Here is a 23321-nt window from a genome sequence, read left to right on the forward strand (position 1 = left end):
ATTACAATATATATATATATAATATGATAAAGTTTGGCCACATAATGAATATGTTATTAGGATTTAGTCAACCATGAAGACCAAAATGGCCTGTCTGTCACACAGGAAACTTTTGAGCACCACAAACTTTTTAAGCCTTGAACCTTTGAAAAACCATAATTTTCTTTCTCTGTGAAAAATATTTCTTAGCTCTCAAGTAAAACCTTTCTAATGTGCATAGAATCATTTTGAAACCAGTCTCTTATATAGGCTATCATATGCCATTAAACATAGTTTGTGTTTTAAGGAAGAAGGAATTCATTTATGATTTTAAGTTTAGGTACATAAAGTCTTATGAGGCTTGAAATAATATAAAATATATTTTAAGCAAATAACATTGTAGATAAAAATATTTACATAATACAATACCTAATTAAATATTGTACAGAAGAAGGATAAGAAGTAATTTGTAACACAGTAAAAACACAAAATTAATGTGATAGGAAGAATTCTCTTCAGAAAGTTACTAATTTTGATTTTAGTGTAGTTACAGCTTTATAAAAATACAGAATGAAGTCTTTGTAGAAGAAGGAGATGCAGTATATAATTAAATACATAGTGTATTCCTTTTTGCAACACTGGGTGTTTATAAATGAATATCGGGGTTTTAACACTGAAGTTTTTTCTACATATAACTTAAAATTATAATTCATACATCAAATCAAAGAGCAACTCAAACAATCGTTTGTTGTTACTTGTGCGCATGCACCTTGGACACAATGTTTCTTTCGCCATCCATTACAGAGAGCTAGTAGCAAAAAAGTGATAGTAACGTCCCATATATGATATCATAAGTTTGAAGATACTGGCTGTCTTTGCAAAGGGAAGAGTACGGTTTGTGAAGAGAGTGTTAAACGAGTGAGAGGAACTTTCATGCATAGCCCACAGAAATCCGCTCAGAAAGTTAGTAATGAATCAGCAATTCCAGTGATGAGAATTTGGAAACTTCAACGGTAATGCTTACAACTACATCCTTATTGTTTCCAGTTGTTACAGGTTCTAAAGTCTGCAGACTATGGTTTACATGCCAATGTTGCAAACGAAATGTTGTATGACAATGAAGTTTTCTGGATCATGTATTCAGTGACAAATCAACATTTCACCTCAGTGGACATTTGAAAACACAATGTGCGTATCTGGGGGTCAGAAAACCCTCAAGGGATTATATTATTGGAGTGAGACCTAAATTGAATATTTTATGTGCGATATCTAGGCGGAACATTTATGGACCTTTCTTTTTTGGAGAAGGAACAGTAACAAGTATTTCTCTAGAACTATGGCTGTTTCCTCAATTGGAAGAAGATGAACCACAGAACATAATTTGGCAGCAAGATCGTGCACCATCTCACTGGCTTAACTCAGTATGCGATTGGTTAACCTTCACTGTGCCTGACCACTGGATCGGCTACAAGGGGCATAATGACAGAGCTTGTTTCACATGGTCTCCATGTTCACCCAATCTGACGCCATGTAATTTTTTACCTTTGGGGATTCATAAAAGATTGTGTGCCTCCACTATCAGCTGACCTATCCGACTTGAGAAACAGGATTGAAACCGTCACTTGTTGAAACAATCACTCCAGACACATTGATCAAAATTGGGAAAAAATAGGCTACCAACTTGATGTGTGCCATGTGATGAATGGAGCACACTTTGAACACTTGTAAGCTTGTAGGTATAACAATTTGAGTTGCTTTTTAATTTCATGTATTAAGTATAATAAAATTATAAGTTTTATATAATGAATACTACACAACATTAAAACTCCGATATTAATTTATAAACACCCTGTACCTTGTTATAATACAAAATATGTTTTCTTTTAAAAACTACTTATATTTCTCTTAGATTCTTCACAGCTTTCCAAAATGATAGAATGAGTCCTTGGATGTCTCCTGTCTTGTGAAATCTCTCAATCAATTTCTGCTCTTTCTTCAATTTTGGATACATTTCAACATCTGGAAACAAAAAAAAAACACATCACTTTTAAATCACTGGTCTAAATTTGAATGCATAATTCCCTCTCCAATATATTCAAAATCAGAAAAAGTTTACAACAAATTGATGGACCACTAATATTTAGAAGATCAAGATTTGGAAAAGTCTCTCGACACTAGCTGCAGAAAAATGTTACTACATAAAAATAAAGATTAAAAAAAAACAATATTCATAGTCTAAATAGTCATATTTCTCCACCTTGAAGCTAACTCACATAGTATGGAAGCTAAGGTTGAAGAACTCACAGCTATGGAAGTGAAATACATGTGGAAAATTGAAGCCCCGCTAAACAGCTTAGATGATGATGAGCAGGAGCTTATTAAATGTAAACAAGTTAAATCTTACATACAAATAATTTTTAAAGAACAACTATAAAGCAATCGGAATTGCTTACCGGTTACATACATAAAATAGATGCGCATGAAAAAATTATATCAAAATTAACAAAGTATTAGATATAATTAAAAAACTTTTAATGACTTAGAAACGCAAACCAATTTTAGTAACTCCCACTTGATAAATATTAATCCCGCTCTCTTATCACAGCTAGCTCTTATTTTAAAGAAACTGGATTAGATGGAGCAATCCACCACAGAACTTACAAAGAATAGCACCTGTGCAACCGTTCTTAAGCCTATTTTGAAGACAAGAACAGATAAACTAGGACAAGAATACCAGAACAAAATAGAAAACAAAGGAAGACACAAAAGGCTCATCTTGTGACACAGTGTCTCTACCTGATAACTGACCAGCTTTAAAGAAGAGTGGGAGAGTCAGACAAACTCTGTTATAAAAACTAAACACTCCAGATATCAATAGTTATGAGATAGTTGTTGAAGCGCAAATACATTTTCAAGATGATTATTCACCACCAAGACAAAAACTTGCTAACCAAACTTGTCCCACAAACAGACCAACCTAAAATAACTGTTCTAGAAAAACATATTCAAGGATTCAGGGAAAAGAATAAACAGACTATCTCACCTTCTTGAAGAAGTACAGTATAAGATGTTTCTACTATAAGAGTACGGACTTGAGGAAGAAAATTAACAAAATATCAAAATTTATGGCTACACACTAGTCTCTTACTTTAGTACGACTAACCATACCAAAGAAGGAGTAGCAATATGTGTTCAATAAAACTTAGTCTACTTGATGGAGATAATCTGCGAGGAGGTGTAACAGAATTAGGACATCTTGATTCTGCAATAGAAAGTTATTAGTCATGACTAAGTCAGGATCAAGGTACCACTGAAGACTACTTCTTGTAGTCTTTTCTTGTAAAGTTGCAAATTGAATCTGTAATTAATTTATACTTATTTGATCTTAGTATGTATATCTTTTATCATCAAGAGAGTCTAAAATTTAATTCCAACTGCCATTTATAAACATGACACCAAGAAAAGTGATACTGTTAGGATATTACTGCTTAAGTATGACCTTAAATAGTCACATTGTTTTGTCTCTCAAACTATTTAATGTGCTGAAACCTATGACTGCTTTGTACACTGAAATTACTAAATTTCAAAGTAGGTTTTATTCTTGGCTCTTAAAAACCCGATTTTATAGCATGGACAGATTTAAAAAAATTAAATACACTAACTTCTGAAAATAAACTTTTATTTAATATTTATTTTCTTGTCTCTAATTACTTAAAAGTTTTTCTCCTTCAGTTGTTGCTCTCAGTATTAAGTAAAAATTAGGACGTGCAACCTGGCTGAGTGCAGTTATTTGTTAAAATTGAAATAAGAAATCAAATTGATTATTAATATTTATGAATGTGCGTATAAATACTGTTTTATAATTAATTATTTTAAAGATTAATTCATCTACTACTAGCTCATTTTAAATAAACCTTTAATTATATACACATTACTGGATAAATCATGTTGTTATCTAGAAATGTAAACGCAGAACAGCAATAACATCTAATTTTAGTTTGTGAGATAAATTTTTAGGTTAAAGATTACAATTGAAAGATAGTTATGTAAATTAATGTTATTCTTTAACTTTGCCTATGGCTGTATTGTGATATTGTCAATGATTATAAATATCCGTATGACAAATAAAGATTTATTATTATTATTAATTCCTGTTATAAAATGCTATCAAGAATTTATTAATCTGTGAAATGATTAGGATTAAGCTAACATTGAATAAAAACAATTACACATTGCATAAATTTATAGACCTTCATCTGGCAGCTTTCATCAAGCACTGAGTCTAATCTCAGAGATGCTATAAGACACAAACGCACAGAATCACCCCATCCTTTTATTAGATAACGTAAATGTTGACTGTTTAAAAACTGACAATGAAAACAAACAACAACACTTTGATCAGAAATGTTGTATTGGAAAGCAAAGTAACTCATAGAGGCCTGTCTGATTACACTGCACAACTTTGTACGTGACAAATAAAAATTCGTCAGAAGATCACTCACAAGAAGGGAATAAACCAAAATCACTGCCAGAACATACTTACTATTCTAAATGCCTTGCTACTATAAGAAACTTAGAACGAAATACATAATTCCAATACTGCAGAAGAAGTCTATTACATCAATGCTTACCATAGTCCTTGATCAAGCTTGTCCCTTAAAGAAAATTAGAACAAAAAAGAAAGCCAAAAATAACATTTTTGTAGACAATTAGGCAAGCCTGTTAAAAGAAAATTTCCTCTAGATACTTCTAAGATATGTAAAACAAATAATGAACTAAATGTGACCTAGCCAAGGCTAAAAAAGAATATGATATGAGGTTTAGAAAATTAGGATAAGAAGCATCAGCTAGTTGAAATTGATGAAACATAGAAGATGATCCATGCAGAATTTCAAATTATACGAATCACTTCTTTACTAATATTGCTGAAAGAACACCATACAACTCTAAACCATCTATAAACCCCTACACACAACCACGAGCACAGGTAATATTTTACACTATTTTCAATGCATAAAAAATACATAACAGTATTAAAATTATCACACAAAAAACTTCTGCAGCAACAGACAAAATATTGAAACACTGCAATGAATTACTCACAATTCCTCCCACAAGTATTATTAACAAATAATAGAGCCAAGGTAAATTTTCCTCAGTCTTAAAACTTGCAAAGGTTTTGCACTAAACATAACAAAGAAAGTAAAACAGCAGTTGGTAATTATAGACCACTATCAACAATGCCAACTTTCTCAAAATCATGGTAAACGTTGTTTTGAGAAGACTTTTAGACCATCGTGAGAAGTTCAATTTATTAAATGACAGACAACATGGTTTCACCAAGGTAAAATCAATCACAGAAGTCTTAATTGTCTTTGCAGACTAGATCATTGATAATCTAGAAAAAAAAAAAAACTTGTTACAAGTCTCTACCTAGACCTGAGCAAGGCATTTGATTGCTTGAGTAATGAACTCATATTACATTATAGTTGAGCAAACTAGGCATTAAAGGACTAGACATTTTTGTAGACAATTAGGCAAACCTGTTAAAAGAAAATTTCCTCTAGATACTTCTAAGATATGTAAAAACAAATAATGAACTAAATGTGACCTAGCCAAGGCTAAAAAAGAATATGATATGAGGTTTAGAAAATTAGGATAAGAAGCATCAGCTAGTTGAAATTGATGAAACATAAAAGATGATCCATGCAGAATTTCAAATTATACGAATCACTTCTTTACTAATATTGCTGAAAGAACACCATACAACTCTAAACCATCTATAAACCCCTACACACAACCACGAGCACAGGTAATATTTTACACTATTTTCAATGCATAAAAAATACATAACAGTATTAAAATTATCACACAAAAAACTTCTGCAGCAACAGACAAAATATTGAAACACTGCAATGAATTACTCACAATTCCTCCCACAAGTATTATTAACAAATAATAGAGCCAAGGTAAATTTTCCTCAGTCTTAAAACTTGCAAAGGTTTTGCACTAAACATAACAAAGAAAGTAAAACAGCAGTTGGTAATTATAGACCACTATCAACAATGCCAACTTTCTCAAAATCATGGTAAACATTGTTTTGAGAAGACTTTTAGACCATCGTGAGAAGTTCAATTTATTAAATGACAGACAACATGGTTTCACCAAGGTAAAATCAATCACAGAAGTCTTAATTGTCTTTGCAGACTAGATCATTGATAATCTAGAAAAAAAAAACTTGTTACAAGTCTCTACCTAGACCTGAGCAAGGCATTTGATTGCTTGAGTGATGAACTCATATTACATTATAGTTGAGCAAACTAGGCATTAAAGGCATAGCCCAGATGTGGTTAAAAAGCTATTATCCAAGACTGGATGACCAAATAGTAGAAAAAAAGCCAGCTAAAAGTAGAGATACAGAAATAACGAGATCAAGACCTCTACCTGTAAATAAAAGAGTACTCCAGGGGTCTGTATTTGGACTAGTACTACTTATTATACTGTTCTTACATACCAGTGTCATTACATACCAGAACATCTTGACAAATTTGGCACAGTTCAATGTATGCTGATTACACCATCTTGCTTCTGAATACATACATAATAATAATACATAAAGATAATCTAGATCTCAAATCATTCACAGCTCTGAACATGGCTTATCAATACTACCTTTCAAATGGCTTGGTTGTAAATTCAGACAAAAAAAGTCAAATAACTTTTGGGAGAAGATGTGAAGAAGTTCTAACAATACTGATGTGGAAAGAAATGCTCAGGCCAAGTATGTAGAACTCGTTGACGAGGGTTTTTCCTGGTCACAGCATGTATAAAACCTCCTCTCTAAACTAAATTCCTCTCTTTATGTGATAAAACACAACAAATCTGTAAGTGACATGTCTACTCCGAAAATTGCTTATCATTCTTTATTTGAAGCACACCTCAGATATGGTCTAGTGGTATGGGGAGAAACCTCAGCCAGAAATATTCAGAGAGTATTGATATTGCAAAAGGGGGTCATAAGAGCCTAAGCTGAGTTAGAACTCAGAGAAAGTTGTAGGGAAGCTTTCAGGACCCTGAAGATTATGACAATAGTAAACCTCTACATAAAAGAAGTAATCTTGAATACTAATGGACAACCGCTGCTGTAGAATAGATACTTCCATGACTACAATACTAGACTCAGCACATGTTACCACCTACCAGCTCATCATCTCTCCCAATATAAAAGGATACCATCCTCCATGGGCATGAAGCTGCACAACCTTCTGCCAAAAGAACTGAGATGCCTCACAAAGCACTGCACTTACTGTTGGGCTGGTCAACAATTTTTTTACACACTGACACTCAATGAGTTCATTGAAAGAAGACTTGCAACTTGACAAACTTAAATATTTTTACTTAAATTATATAATCTTATGTAATGCCTTTTCAATCAATACTTGATAAATTTGAAAATAAAAAATATTTAAACATCCTATTCAAAATAATCTTTTAATTTTTTAAAATCGACTTACACTGAAACGTGAGTCCATCTTGGGTGGTAAACCTGATGAAATGATGAGCATCAGAGGCACTCTTTGCTGAGGTATTGAAAGTGAAAAGTAGTTCATTCTTTCCCACCGAAATAACATTGCATTGTAGAAACTTATTGTAGTACAAAATCCCCAATCTAAATGATTTTACATCATGTAATATATCTTCTATCTTGTGTTCAATTTCTGGAACAGATATATGCAAATTATGCTATGTTTAAAGTCAACTTAACTGACTTATTGAAACTGTCATAATAAGAATATATAGGCTACAAATGGGCAGGAGCTGGCCTGCTTGGTAATGACATATGACTTCTGACATCTTGTGTTTGTACATGGTTATGTGTAAAAGTACATAACTCTGATTTATTTACTCAATTGCTGAGAAATTACTAATATGATTTACTATATTAAATTAATCAAAATTCAATGATTTATGTTTAAATATATATGTATATACATTAATTAAATTTGTATAAGTGGCAATAGCCGAATTTAATTTTTTCCAATAAACATATGAATCATAAAAAATACTTGCTCCGCCGGGACTTTATATATATATATATATATATACAGTAGGACCTTGATATATCGAACCTCAAGGGGATTTACAAAACTTCGATATATCAAGAATTTCGATATAATGGGGTTCGATATATCAAGGCTGTTTGGGGCAGACTTCGATATATAGAGGTTTACAACTGTTGTTGTATTATTCATTATATCAAGGTTAACTCTGACAGACTTCGATATATAGAGATCCACACCCACTACAATAATACAGTACAATTAAGAATCGTACATTACTTTATCGGGAAATGTGAATAAGAAATTAAACAAGTACATTATACATCAATTTAAATTTATTTATTTTTTAACTAAACGTATAAAGTAATATTATTACATAAATATGAATATGAAATACTGTAACGTCTTAAAAAGTTATGTTGTACAGTATAAATACACAAGTCTGAAATACGGTTCTACTGTACTGTATTTTAAATGTTTAAAATGCTACTGTAATGTAGGCTTACGTACATGTTATAAAGAGTTTGCAAAACTTATTTACTGTTGTTAAAAAAAATCTACTCGCACTAATCGTGGTAACGTCCAAATTAAACTGAGGGTGGAGTGGTGATCCACCACTGGCGTCTACAGAAAACAAAGGAGTGTCGGTGGTAGGGGTTTCAAGTCTCGACATGGAAAATACGGTACCTACTCTACTTTGATGGTTGTTCGTTTGCACAACACGACAATACAGTACTAAAGTTCGTTTCGTTGATAAACTGAAACTTCGATATGTTGAGGTAATTATAAGAAAACTTCGATATATAGAGGTAAAAAATAGGCAAAATTATTGGCGAAAATTCGATATATTGAGGTTATTTACTTGAAATCTTCGATATGTAGAGGTAAAATTAGCATTGAAGTAAATGGGACATTCAAGGGGAATGACAAAACTTCGATTTATCGAGGAATTCGATATATTGAGGTTCGATATATCAAGGTCCTACTGTATAAGGCTATTGCCATTTATACAATTTAATGTAAATAAAAGTCGTTTGACAGGTATTTGGTCTTCCGATCATATGTTAGTTTGCTTATTTAAACGCATATGTGACAGATACAGCCAAATACAAAATAATTGAATCGGAAAAAGTAAGGGTTCTGTGGTGTAATGGTAGCACATTCACCCGGCAAGTGAGAGATCCAGATTCGATTCCCGGCGGAGCAAGTACTTTTTGTGATTCAATGTTTATTTAAATTAAATAAGGCTATTGCCATTTATAGAATTTAATGCACACACAACACACACACACACACACACACACACACACACAGACATGTTTTTGCTTTCTACATTAAGCAAATAATTAATTGTATTAAAAATAGTGGTAATAACACTTACCCTGCCTTAAAATAGCCAGTTTTTGCATGAGAAGTGATAGTTCCTCATCATTTGTTACCCCATCTTGTTTATTTGCTGTTATAGACTCCTTGATGTTTGCTATTAGATTCATCAATTTTTGTCGCTCATTTTCCTGGGCAATAGTCTCTTTCTTTAATTCTTCAATTTCTTCTTTAAGATTTTTACATGTATTAAGATGAGTTTTCTTCACTTCTAAAAAAATTAAATACAATTGTTCAACAAGCTTGAAAACATTACCTATACTAATATTTGTAGAATGCTTCTTAAAAGAAATATTATTCTCTTCTAGACGATATAATGAAATCAGAAATCTACAACTGCCTGCTAAGTGCATTGGGCTTAGCTGATCTGTATACGAGTACATGATACTCGTAATCAAAACACAAACTGATAATTTTTAGGTCTAGATGAACTGTACTAGAAATATTGTCATAGTTTTTTTAAAGGGTAAAAACAGGGGTTATCATTACCCGTGTGCGAGAATTGACACTTGCTCCTAGAATGGTAGTGTCAATATATCAGGTTGTTATATTTGTAAGAGCTACCAAGGTAATCGATAATTCTGTAAGATCGCTTAATAATAAAGAAGAAAATAGTATTAAGGGATCAAAACAAACACCACATGCATAGCAGAATGCTTCAACATTAGTTAACAACTAGGAGGGACTGTAAAGGGGTGTCCATCCTAATAACAATAAATAACAAACAGTACATTAGCTCACATAAATAACAAAGATAACCTAACAGGCCAGTATTTAATAAATTACTGTGTTCAATTCAATTTATCAGACATATAAAAAAAGTATTTATATGGTTGTCGTTTAAGATACTTAAGTAGTTACATACGTTTAGTTAAACGTTGGTTATTGGGAGACCTAATGTAGAACAATTATTGGAGGTTGACAGCTTCATTGCACTGAATATGGCAGTTCAGTACTGCCAGAACAATGACCTTGCTGTAAACGAAAATAAAACAAAACAGCTAATGCTGGGAGGACAAAGAGAACATACCGGAAGGCTGCCCGGACTAGAAGACATCACAAACACTAAATATCTGGGTGTCACACTGGACGATAGACTCTCATGGACAGCACATATAGACTCCCTCTGCAGTAAATTAAGTACAGGACTTTTTGTCTTAAGGCGAATTAAGAACACATGTGACTTGGCAAAAGCAAAAGTAGTCTACTATGCCCTCTTTGAGTCACATCTTAGATACGGAATTGCTATATGGGGTGGTACTACCGCAGGAAATCTACGTGTCCTTGTACTCCAAAAGCGAGCTATTAGAATCCTAAAAGACTTACGATCGAGAGACACCTGCAGGGAAGCCTTTCAAGAACTCAAAGTCCTCACAGTTATTGGCTTGTACATCTTAGAAGCAACAACTCATGTTTACATCAAGATGCCAGACCTGGCAAACAAGGGAACACAACAACACTAATATAACACCAGGCACGCCTCCAACTACTGTCTACCAATACGCAGGCTCAGCTCAACTGAGAAGAAGACCAGCTACATCGGGGCCAAGATGTGGAATGCTCTGCCTGAAAACCTGAAGAAATCAAATAAGCAGCTGTTTGGCCAATATCTCAAGATGTGGCTGCAAGAACGCCCATTTTACTCTTTAAATGAAGTTTTCAATCATTAACCCTTATTGTATTGTATTGACCTGGTTGAACCTGTATTGTTCTTGTGTATTGTAAATTCTCTGTGACACCATTCTCATCTTGACGATGATGTAATAAAGATATTTTGACTTTGACTTTGTAGTCTTGCAGATTCAGGTCGCGTCTGTATCTTGAATAGCGAGGGCAGTCAAGAAACACATGCTTCACTGTAAAAACAGTCACATGTTTCACTGTAACAACAGTCACATGTTTCACTGTAAAAACAGTCACAAGCTTCACTGTAAAAACAGTCACATGCTTCACTGTAACAACAGTCACATGCTTCACTGTAACAACAGTCACATGCTTCACTGTAACAACAGTCACATGCTTCACTGTAACAACAGTCACATGTTTCACTGTAACAACAGTCACATGCTTCACTGTAAAAGCAGTCACATGCTTCACTATAACAACAGTCACATGTTTCACTGTAACAACATTCACATGTTTCACTGTAACAACATTCACATGTTTCACTGTAAAAACAGTCACAAGCTTCACTGTAAAAACAGTCACATGCTTCACTGTAACAACAGTCACATGTTTCACAGACTGGAGGATTGACTCGAGCCATAAGAAAGCTGTTAGTCTGTAGCATGTGGCCAAGGCACAGAAAACAAACACCAACTCCTCACAGCGATTCCTGCTGTAAGCCGTTTCCCAAGGACCAACACAGTCTTTTATTATTCACAATTTGTTACTTATGACTGCCTGCCATTCTAAGTTCTGAGTTGCTTTTAATTTAGCCTTCACCCCTGAGATAACATCTGCTGATATACGTGTGGTAAAGGACTGAAGTTCCAATGACACTGTAGCGCCTCTATTCACCAGTTTATACCTGAAATTCCCAACTGACCAGTTACCCAAACAAATTTTACAACTGCCCCTTCACTCTGTAGGAGATGTATCACAACTCCTATATATAAAAAATTGGATGTCTGGTGAAAACATATCACTGATAGCCTGTTGAGCTGCTGAGGGAGTCTGTACAGACCAACTTACCAGTTCTAGACCACACAATAATAGGGCATTTTCTGTTGCTGTTAATTCAGCTGAATACATAGATGAGTCATTGGGAAAACGGAAGCTGTAACGACTGCCAGCAGTGACAAAAGTGCTTCCAGTCCTAGAACTATCCTTGGATCCGTCTGTGTATAAACAATATCACATGGTGTGAAATTATCTGACAGAATTGCTGTTTATATATATAATATCTAGGGTAGTAGACTTTTTAAGACGGTTTTAGATTTAGTATGGGTTTCGAGACACACCAGGGTGGGACATCGTATTGATGTACAGTTCTACATTCGTATTTTTCAGGGCTTAGTTTGTCTGTCTAGGCTTTAGTCCTAACTCCTAAGGGCACTGGGTGATTGGGCTTTGCGTTAAACATATTGAGAAAAGGGTTGTGGAAGAACGGGTTCAAAGCGTGACTGTCTGGTTTTGTAGACAAAGTGTGAATATAGTTAAGGAGTAATTGCTATTATCTGTGTATAAGAGACGGCTCTCCAGTTCCTGCAAGAAGACTGATCACAGAGGTAGAACAAAAGGCTCCAGATCCAACATTAAATATGAATTATGGTCCAGCTGTGTATACATGACACTCGTAATCCAAACACGAACGAACAATGGCTATGTAGAATCTGAGCATGAAATTCCAATCAGCTCCCCATTTTGTTCCACTTAGGGCTCTAAGTTTGTTCTGATATTAGTGACAAATGGAATATTCTGCTTGCTCAAAGATAATATAACTGTGAAAAACACAAGTTCTTAACATGATTCCTGGAGTAAAAAGTTCTTACTTAATTATACTATATAATATCTTATGGTTAAACGGATAAGTTAAACAAAACACTGGAATATTTATCCCGCTGTAAGGTCTAACAGAATCTAACAATTTTAGTATTGAAAGCATAATAGGATTTCGGACATTTGGTATCGTTATATGTTGCAAAATGTATAACACAGCGTTTTGATGATGGACATCTATCCTTACATCAGGTCAGAAGACAGTTAGTACTAGAATATAATCAATTGTAATTAAAATCAAATTTAATAGCATAATATTATATAACTATGTTATGTAGGAAAGTTTACAAAATAACAAAAATATCCTGGTGTGTACATTGAGACATCACCACAGCCAACAATACAGTCTTGCTTGCAGTAGTAGTCACCTATGTCTTGCTTATGCTGTAACACTTGCTGGGACTCTTGTCCCTTGCTAATGCAGCATCTCTGCAACAAGCAGAATGGCTGCTGGTCTGGTGTGCATCCAGCCCCAGGTGGGGCTGTTATTGCGGCATGGTCAGTGGGGAGTTGATGGTCGTGTAGTGGGAAGTCAGCTGGTTTTTGTGAGGAGTTTTCATTGAGTAACTTACCCATTCTGAATAATTTGTGTACTAGCACGTATCTTACCCGAGCATTGTTGATGCAGCTCACAAAATTCCATGGCACTCTTGCTGCACAGGTTCACGACTGCAGAACATCTTTCTGCACTGGACAATCTCATTGATTTCTCATCAAGATCACGTAATAACAACTCAGGCATCATTGAGATTACGTGAGAGCTCTGAAACTGATATACAAATAAAGCTATTACCATAATGACAACGTAATAACAACTCAGGCATCATTGAGATTACGTGAGAGCTCTGAAACTGATATACAAATAAAGCTATTACCATAATGACAACGTAATAACAACTCAGGCATCATTGAGATTACGTGAGAGCTCTGAAACTGATATACAAATAAAGCTATTACCATAATGACAATCTATTACCACAAGAAAACACAATATTGCTCTAAATAAATGGTTTTAGAATTCTAGATCTAAAATGGATGTTCAGAGTAAGAACTCAGAATCATTGCAACTGTCCATAGATCCTCAATATAACTGGAGATGATCTTGCTCATCACATTCTGATCAAATAAAACTGCAGCAGAAATTTTTCCTCAATGTTGTTTTACAAACTGTAATAAATGGATACAAACTTGAGACATGTCTTGAATTGATTTGACCAGCTCACACACATTCCGTAGTATGGAACTATGTAAGAAAGATACTAACTGTTGGTGAGGCTTCAGGTGGCCAAATTCAAATATTCTTTATTCATTAAAAATTATAATAATCTACAAATATAAATAGATCTAACTATAATATATACAGTAAGCATAACCTTTGAAGTGACTACTTCTTTTGGCGGGCAATAGATGTATGTTTTGCACGGGGGAAATCTTTTATTTTGTGTCACAAAACATCATAACACGCATGTTCACTCTGTAGCAGCTAGAGGCAAGATTATCGAGGCCATTTTTATGTTTGCGTTTCTCTTTTCATTAGCTATCTAAGTGTGTGGATAACCTTACATATTCCAAATGAAAAGGTTATGGTAGTATTGCTAATGCATTGGGCAAATTAATTGTATACCATAAAGGTATAGAAATCGGCTTTTAAATAACTTTTTCCAATATTAGAATTTTAATTTCTCTAGGTCAAACTGCTGAGGTAAGTAAAAGTTTGCAAATTGTAGGACGAGAATATTTTTCTAGACAACACAAATGCATATTACTGAGGTATTTCTTCAGAAATTAAATGCATAGTTTTAGTGTCTATAGCCTACATGTATTTACCAAAGCAAAGTGTGATTAATCTTATTTTATACTCAAAATACAACTGAAATAAAGTTGTTTTGCATATTGGGTTTAACAAAATTAATTATATTATTAAATTTATGACATATTATTTATTTCAGTAGATTTTAAAATTAAATTTACTTCAAATGTTTAACAATTTTTTAAAGATGAAACTCACTATTTTAAACACAAATTGTTCTTTAGTGTTTTAAACAAAAATTATTCTTTAGTGTTTTGGAAAAAATAAATATTTATTGAGATACAGGGTTGCAGAATACTATATTCTTCGGATAACCTCAAATATTCTAAATTGCCTAGTAATGAAAGGGTTATGGTGGTATGTGTGAATAACTATTGTTAATGGTTTGAGTAATCTTTGTATACCACAAAGGTATAACAATTTATTTATAATAATTTTATTAAAATTTTAATTTCTCTAGGTCAAACTACTGAAGTAAGGTTGGAAATTGTAGGACAAGAATATTTTTCTAGACAACACATATAACTCTAATTAGAATTGTTCTTAGTATTTTTTAGTGAGAATGATACTGACCAAATTATAGAAACTAATATAAACGGTAATAATGAAAATATATAAATATGTATAAAATTAGTAACAAAAAAAAAAAAATAAAACTTAAAAGAATTGAGTTTCTGATATTATTTTAAAATATAAAAATAATCATTTAATAAAATTAGCAAACATACTTTTTCAAGATATATATATATTCACAGCTCTGTTATAAGAAGTAGTCACTCCTGTTGGTCAGTCCCCCAATTGCCTTTCCATTTTTAATCTTTATTTTACACATCAAATTTTTATTTTATTACAAATTTGTATCCGCAACAATGAATATTAGAATCTAATATTATGAACTACAGTTTTTACCTATAAAATGAGGTGAGCCACAAGGGACTGTACCACGACCAATTATATTTATTCTTTTTATAAATGATATGTCCCAATATCAAAGAGGTCTCTGTACTCCTTTCATGAATACATATGATACTGCTACCTTCCTGCTGCATGAGAGATCGCCTTGTAGTGAGCTCGTACATTGCTCTCAGCACAGCATATGAATACTGTTCTGGAAATGACCTTGTGAACAATCTATTAAAAACCAGCCAATTGGTATTTGAGAGAAAAGCTGCTGTTGGAAATGGAATCAAAAGTCACATTCCTAACAATAATAATAGATTAAAAAATAACCTGGACCCTACACTTTGACAATCCCCCCAAAAACTATGCATAAGTAAAGGCATTTTTCATTTAATTTTTTTAAATGTTCATTTCACTTGTATACAGTATGTTCCAAATTTTATGCACACTGGATCTTGGAAAGTATAAGAGATACATCAATGATTAAATGGACAAAGTTGTTAGTAATAATAAGACTAACTGATCAATGTGATTAAGTTAATTATTGGTTGTAAATTCCCTCGCTGCACTCAAAAAACTGTATTTGGTCAACATTTTCAAATTGTCATAGCTCTCTTATTAGTATCTATAGTAAAATACTTTTTACATGAAATCTGCATAACATATTTTCTAGTACTGTATTAAAATATTATAATGCAACATTTTTCCAGACCAGCATATACGTGGTGTAGGGTTCAAGTTAATGTTCTTAATGCAACAACCCATATTTTACTTAAAAGTTTTTAAGTCCAGTATATATCTAGTCACAAAGAAAGTGTTACACAGCCATTCTTTTGTTGCGGACGTGACAGTTACACACCTTCTCATTAGAATAAAAATTTAAAGTTTTTTTTTTTTTTTCTATAAATATTTAATACCAAGCAGATAGACAAATGTGTATACAATTTTCATCCTGAATATAAAATACATAACATTATTTGTTTTAATGCCATATCTTAATAGAGTTGGTGTTACGGACGTGACGTGAAAAGCACCTAGGTTTGACATAGTATGACAACTGTTTAAAAAGTCTGTTAATTATTTGAGAAAAATATGCAATTTAAAATTATCTGTGATAGTCCTTTAGAAAAATTTCCTACTGGGAAACATTAATGTCTAATCAGAAAACATTGGAAATAAAAAATAAAAAAATGTAAACATTGTTACGGACGTGACTGGGTTTGTTACGGACGTGACAATAAAGTAAAATTTCTCATTTAAAACCATTTATTTGACACAATGACAATGCACACTTTAACATATATTATATGTAATAATATAATTAATAATAATATAATCATGTAATATATGTGTGTGAGGGCTAAAATCGCCATGGGCGAGAGAAAAATCACCGTGAGTGGTGGAAAAACTTTACCTGATCTAAAACCTGAATAATGTAAAAAAAATTACAAGAAGAATATTATACTGACTAGTCAGTAACAATAAAATAATAATAATAAATAAAATAATGACTAAATTGTCTTAGTGACAGAGCTTGACAAAAAGTCCAAGTCCTAACTTTTACAGAGCAACATCATTTTTAAACTGGTAAAGAATTCTACCTCCCTTGGTAAATTATATCAGGTTTAGGCAAAATGCCAACGATCTGGGTCACAAGATATAAAGCTTATGTCATTTTTCATTAGGCTTAAACGTAGATTTGCCTCCATAAGGTTCCATAAACATAACTTCAATTTTTCACGATCAGGCTGTACTTCTCCTTGAGTTACTGCCACAAAATTCAAAGTCTTTTTTACCCGTGGTAAATGAGACGACAAGGTACACATCCAGCTTCAATTCATTCAAATGTGTATGGAGCAGAGTTTCGTTGTATTTTCTTCTTCTTCTTTAGAGCTGTCCTCAGAGTCAGTATACACATCCCTTAAACCTATAGAAGCGGTCATGATCTTTTGTTAGAGTCATTGAACTAGAAGGGTTTGTCTTCTTCTTCACTTGAAGGTTCATCACTTAAAGATTCTTCTACAATTGGAACTTTTAACATCAAATCAACCGATGTCTTACCAATGAGCATGTAGTTATCGTCATACCCCTGAAAGTGATGCATAGATTGTATTTTAGGTATCTCAATCAGGGTTGTCCCATCTTTTAGTGAGGAGTGTTGCAAATGAATCTACTTCAGCCTGTGGGACAAATAAAATGACAGTCTCTTTGCACTTTACTTTGGCTGTCTCATAAAAATCATAAGGCGTGCTCACAAAACATTGCCTCCCTTGAACTTCCCTCCAGACAGTTCTCTTGACAGAACCTCCCACTCCATCAACTGCCCCTTTGCCGTGCCCGAAGCAAAAAAATTCCACTCCAACGTAACTCCAAATCTTTCTCAGCGTAGCAGACAATTGCGACATTATACCGGCTCTTAAAATTGGCCTGCACAGTTGTCTGAAAAAACAATCAACTTATTTACTTGTGGAAACTACTTCCTTAAATTTAACTATAATTGCCTTCATAAAAGCAAACACTGAGTTTTTGCTGTGTTTCAAGTCATCACTTATGACAGCAAAACTGTATACTTTGTCATTGTGCCAAATACAACAGGTAAATATTGTAGTTTGGTTTATGAGCCCAGTGAGCGCTTTGAATTTCATCCTGTTGGATGATCGAATAATTTTCTGCAAAGTCTACTTGCATTACAGCACTTTTGGGGTTCTTGGTCAAAGATTTTTTTCACTTCTCAAAGTATTGTGCCTGTACTCTTTTAATATATGTGTGCGTCTTAAATGCAGCTAGTTGACTGTTTAATGGTTAAAAAACATCCTCTTCAACGTTGTAGTATTTTCTACCAACTTAGGTCTATTATTTACTTGTTTTCCACTCCTTCCACTTGAGCCTTTTATTCATATCAACATCAGAAACTCAGCAGAGTCTCTAATTTTTGAATACAGTTCTCGCATTCATTTGTCATAACAGGTCACTGATTCTGTATCACAACAAACTGACCCTAAAAGCTCATTATGAGTTTTTGGGAATGCAGGATGAAATTTAGATATTGGTTCAATCAAGAACGAGAAGTTGGCGTGTGTTTAATGCAAACACATACTGTATGGGGCATCTCACTTAAGGGCAGGATGTGTTTAGGCCGCAAGCTATAAAAACTTAGATTTTGAAATCTTCTAGTCTGGATGCGAAACTTTTAAACTGTTCATAAGCCTCTCTAATTCCCATAACCATATGGCGAATTTGGATCAGGCCCCGTTTCCCAGTAAGAGGGTCCTTTACAGATTTGACATCCCTTTTTCCTGGAGCCTGTACGGCTAATCTCATCATTGTTAAAAAATTCAATCACGCTCTGTTTTGCACTCTTCTGATAGTTGTCTTGATCCAGATTTTCTTGTTTTAAAAATATTTTTAACTATCTCAGGACCAAGGTTTTCATACATTAAACGCTTAAAAACTGCACGTTTTTTTGACGGACTCTTAGGCAACAAAGCTTTTACCTTCTTCACAGCCTTTCCTAGGGTTCTTGGACTTTTGTAAGAGCCAAGATCAGACCCAGAGACTTCAACATTAACATTTTTTCTTTCTCAACCTGCAACGACGCTGTCTTTCCCTATCTTTTTCCCTTTTTTAGGAGTAAAAGTTTATTATCACCATGTAAATCTTCTTTTTCCTTAGCTCTGACGGCTCTCTTTACGCAACTTATCTTTCTCAAGATGCTCTTGCCACTTAGTTGGATTTTCCTTCTTCTTCGCTCTGCATTTGGCAAAACGATCTCTACTCGACATTTTCTGGAAAAAATAAAAACAGGTTATATTAGTTTTAAATAACCACTCCAAAAAACTATAAGTTTAAGACTATAACATAACTAGAAATGTAACCTCTTTGTAATCAGTAGGCCTAAGCGGTGATCACATCTGCCCACTTCATCCAGTTTGCGGTGTGGGTATGTCCAGTAACTCAGTAACTGGCGAATAGGAATTGCCCAATGAAGACAAGTGAAGGTTTAACCTTTACTGTTGTTTAGAATCCATTAAAATTACAAATACTGTAGGCTATCTAAGGTTTGATATCACCACTCACCCACAACCTTAATTATATTGGCATATTTTACTCAAACGAAGTTTAATGTTTAGCACACATTTTTTTAAGGTTGGAAACACAAGGCACCATGTAAGCCTAGGCTACTGAAATCACTGCAAGGTACAAAAACAAACTTCAAGTAGGCCTATAGGTTTTAAAAGCACACACAAAGCTGTTAAACACTGCCTTTTCCATATCAGACAAGATTAGTATCGTGTTTAACAGTACGAGATGTCACGTCTGTAACACTTATTTTTTGTCGAAAATATTTTTATTCATTCACATAAAAAGACTACCAATTAATTAAAAAAGGTACACTCCTAACTTTTATAAAATTTCATGTTGATTAACCAACTATTACAATTGGTATTTAAACTTTTAGTAGTTTTTTGTTACGGACGTGACATCAAGAATTGATTTTTTGTATTAGTTAAAAAAAACCAGCCAAAAACTTACCAAATCAAAAAATGAAAATTTCCCCAGTTGAAGAGAAAACTTCAATCTTCTTGAACATAAACCTCAATTTGTTTGGAGGGAAAACTATTAACAATGTATCAGCTGTCCAAAAAAAACATATGTTTGGTTACATCTAGCCAGTAAGAAAGGCTACAACTTCAAAGCTAAAGAAAATGACAAAATAATTTTTTTTTAATGCAAAATATTATCAGTTCTACTTTTATTAGATGTTTTGAAAGGCTTTATTAACGGTTATATTAGGAAATTCAGTAATTAATTTTTATACCCTTAGGTGTATGTTTGAAAAGAATGGCTGTACAACATATTCTGTAACTTGAGATTGACCGTAATTTAACACATTGACTGTGGAAGACGCAGCTTATACTATCCCTTCTGTCCTATAGTCAGTACATGACTGTACGAGAGTGGAACAATGAAGACAGTTGAGGTCGTGGCTTATACGGTTGGCCACTTAGCCTCATCCAACCAGAGTTATGCTGCACTGCCTAACTGTCCTACTATCTGGTGGACACAAAGCTTCACTCAGTAACGTTCTCAACCTTTAACACTGGCAGTCCAAAAAAATATGAAAGCTGTTATAAATTACATGCTATTATTTATATACACCCAAAATAAAAATATTACAGTAGGTAATTATATCAACGTTTTACACTATCTCAGATAGAAACTGTTTTATTCAAGGGGTTAAACTTTTCCGTGGCCCGTAATGAAAGTTCTGGATTTCGTGACCCGAATCGAATCGTCTGTTTCCTACCTATCTGAGGAACAGGGTGACTGATATCACTAGTCTCTTACCAAACAAAATTCTTCCTACAAAACCCAGCCTAAATAAAGGGAAACTTTGGGTTGTATTGATTCTTGGGAAACGCTACTATTGTACTAGACACAGTAACGTACAAATAGAAAATTACAGAAATTTTAAAAGCTGGCAAATATACTATGCTAGATAAATATTCAACAGACACATTTGAGTGCAAAATAGCCAAAACCCTTAATAAATATAAAGAATATAGTTAAGTAAGTTTAACTATTTTGAACTAGAGGGTAAAAATTTCTGTTAAGATGAGGGAATGGCGATGAAAAATACTCTATCAAACATTTTCACCAATATCTTTATGGAAGAATTTGAGCAAAAAGCTCTGACTTCTACTCAGTTCAAAACGAGGATCTGGTAGAGATACATGGATGATACTTTTGTCGTCTTCCCTCATAATACTAAACTTAATGAATTTTTGTCCCACATAAACTGCATTCCTCCCTCCATTTACCTAACCAAGTTGAAGTCAAAAATAAAGTCCAAATCCTGGATGCATGTGTGGGGACATCCTTATGACAACAGTTCATCATAAGAAAATACACAAGGGCTACAATCTAAATTTTCAATCGAATCATAAGACATCTGTCAAATAAGGAGTCACATATTCTTTGATTGACAGAGTCAAGAGCTTGTGCTCAGATAAAGAAGGGTTAAAAGAAGCAGTACAAAATGTTGAAGTTTGTTTTTGACGATGGAAGGATTCAGGATTTTCCCGGACATTTACTATAGTTCAGTGATATAAAAAAATCAGTTAACCCTAAATTTTTAAATCTGCAATCTGATCTCTTCTTCAGGTAAATAACTAACCTAACATATAATTACAATCTAGGTTTAAATAAAAAAATCATACCAGAGCGTTGTGACACGCGTAAGTCAGGAATTACAACCACCATGTTGTGTGTCAACTTCACTAACTCTAAAACATAGACTTATTAAAAAAACTAAACAATTTCCGATTACATAAATAGCTTTTCTTTATTTAAATACAATACACGACTATACAACGAACTTATAATCTCAATCAGAAAAGACTAATATTTTAACTGCTCACGTAATCAATAATCAAAAACATAAAGATCTTTCAAAACTAATTAACTGTATTAGAGTGAACGAGCTGCGAGAATACAAGTAGACCCCATTGTTGAATAGACTGAATGGACCGGTAAATGATGCATAACTTAACTAATCTGACCACAGAACACTCAGATAAGTTATTGGTGCAAATAACTCTGAAAATCATAGACAACACACAAATCATAGGTGCACAGTACAGAAATATAACCACAAATTTACATTTGCACTTCAATTATTAAAAAACAAAATTATTTGTGATACCCCTTAAAACCATATAGGCCTATGTTTTTGTCCAGGAGGATTAGCAGAATAGGCCTACTTTAAGAACGTGAAACTCGTGATTTGCTAGGTCAGCCTTTAGCCTCATAGATACCAATAAAACTTTTTTATACTAAGTTTAGGCAGTTACAATATTACTTAACAGGTTAAACAAACATGTCTGACAGCACTTAAATCATTCTAAATAATGATTCGATATTATTGATCACTCAAGTGTAGGACGCTTATTATACTGCAGCCATTAACATCAATTTACTGTAGTGTACAAATCATGTTTTGTAACAACACTTAAAGGCTCTTTTTAAGTACTGTCATATACTAGATGTTAAGGTGTTAAATGACCAATATGAACTTTTGAGTAGGCTATCTCTATATAAAATAGTGTAATTATTTCAAAGGCCTTGTTGTGCTATTATACAGTATTTATTAATCCTAATTAGAATAGAAATTAAATGGTCTGGCATTGATTTCCCTGTCATTTAATTTTAGTTCAGTAAATTTTCTTAAGTAAAAACTTTTGTTTAAGTGTTGTTTACTAATATGTTTGCACTTTTAAAGCTTACCTCATCACACATGATGGGAAATATACTTCCTGTAAAACTAGATAAATTTTTTGAAGAATAAAACTAACTTTCACGGAACTAGGCTACAACTTAGCTATGACAAATCTAACAAATAAATTTAAGCTGTTTGTTGTTGTTATGAATTTACGAATATGCATTATGGCGGGCGGGCGACTGGGCAAGTCGAATGAAGAAGAAACATAGAGAAAGAACAATTTCTCATAGAGAAACCCATATTCTTTTACAAATAGCGTATAACCTTTTAACGTTACAAGCACAACAGTTATGATTTTATTTGTTCTTTCATAATGTTTGATTATGTACCACAAAGAAAAATCTCATAAAATCGCGTATTTATTAAATTTTATGTTTGTATTACCAATGCATTTCGCAAATAAGAC

At 33.3% G+C, this 23321-nt stretch overlaps 1 protein-coding gene across 1 annotated transcript; it reads right to left on the minus strand.

The window, feature by feature from the left end:
• Positions 1–340: 340 nt before the first annotated feature.
• On the minus strand, positions 341–23090 carry LOC124364649. The gene is made up of 5 exons (XM_046820278.1): positions 22921–23090; positions 13533–13692; positions 9421–9633; positions 7494–7697; positions 341–1998 (listed from the first exon to the last, which is right to left on the minus strand). Exons 1-5 carry the CDS (start codon positions 22930–22932, stop codon positions 1874–1876), a joined length of 714 nt encoding a protein of 237 aa, XP_046676234.1. The 5' UTR covers positions 22933–23090; the 3' UTR covers positions 341–1873.
• Positions 23091–23321: the final 231 nt, after the last annotated feature.

This window comes from Homalodisca vitripennis, chromosome 6, assembly GCF_021130785.1.
Source record: "Homalodisca vitripennis isolate AUS2020 chromosome 6, UT_GWSS_2.1, whole genome shotgun sequence".
Lineage (NCBI taxonomy): Eukaryota > Metazoa > Arthropoda > Insecta > Hemiptera > Cicadellidae > Homalodisca > Homalodisca vitripennis.

Bases quoted from the DNA above. Each gene is read 5' to 3' on its own strand.
- LOC124364649 (XM_046820278.1), bottom strand. The intron at 9,634-13,532 runs GTAAGATACGTG...TAATTTTTTTAG, and splicing joins GCTGCATCAACAATGCTCGG to AAGTGAAGAAAACTCATCTT. The intron at 1,999-7,493 runs GTAAGTCGATTT...TTTTGTTTCCAG, and splicing joins AGATGGACTCACGTTTCAGT to ATGTTGAAATGTATCCAAAA.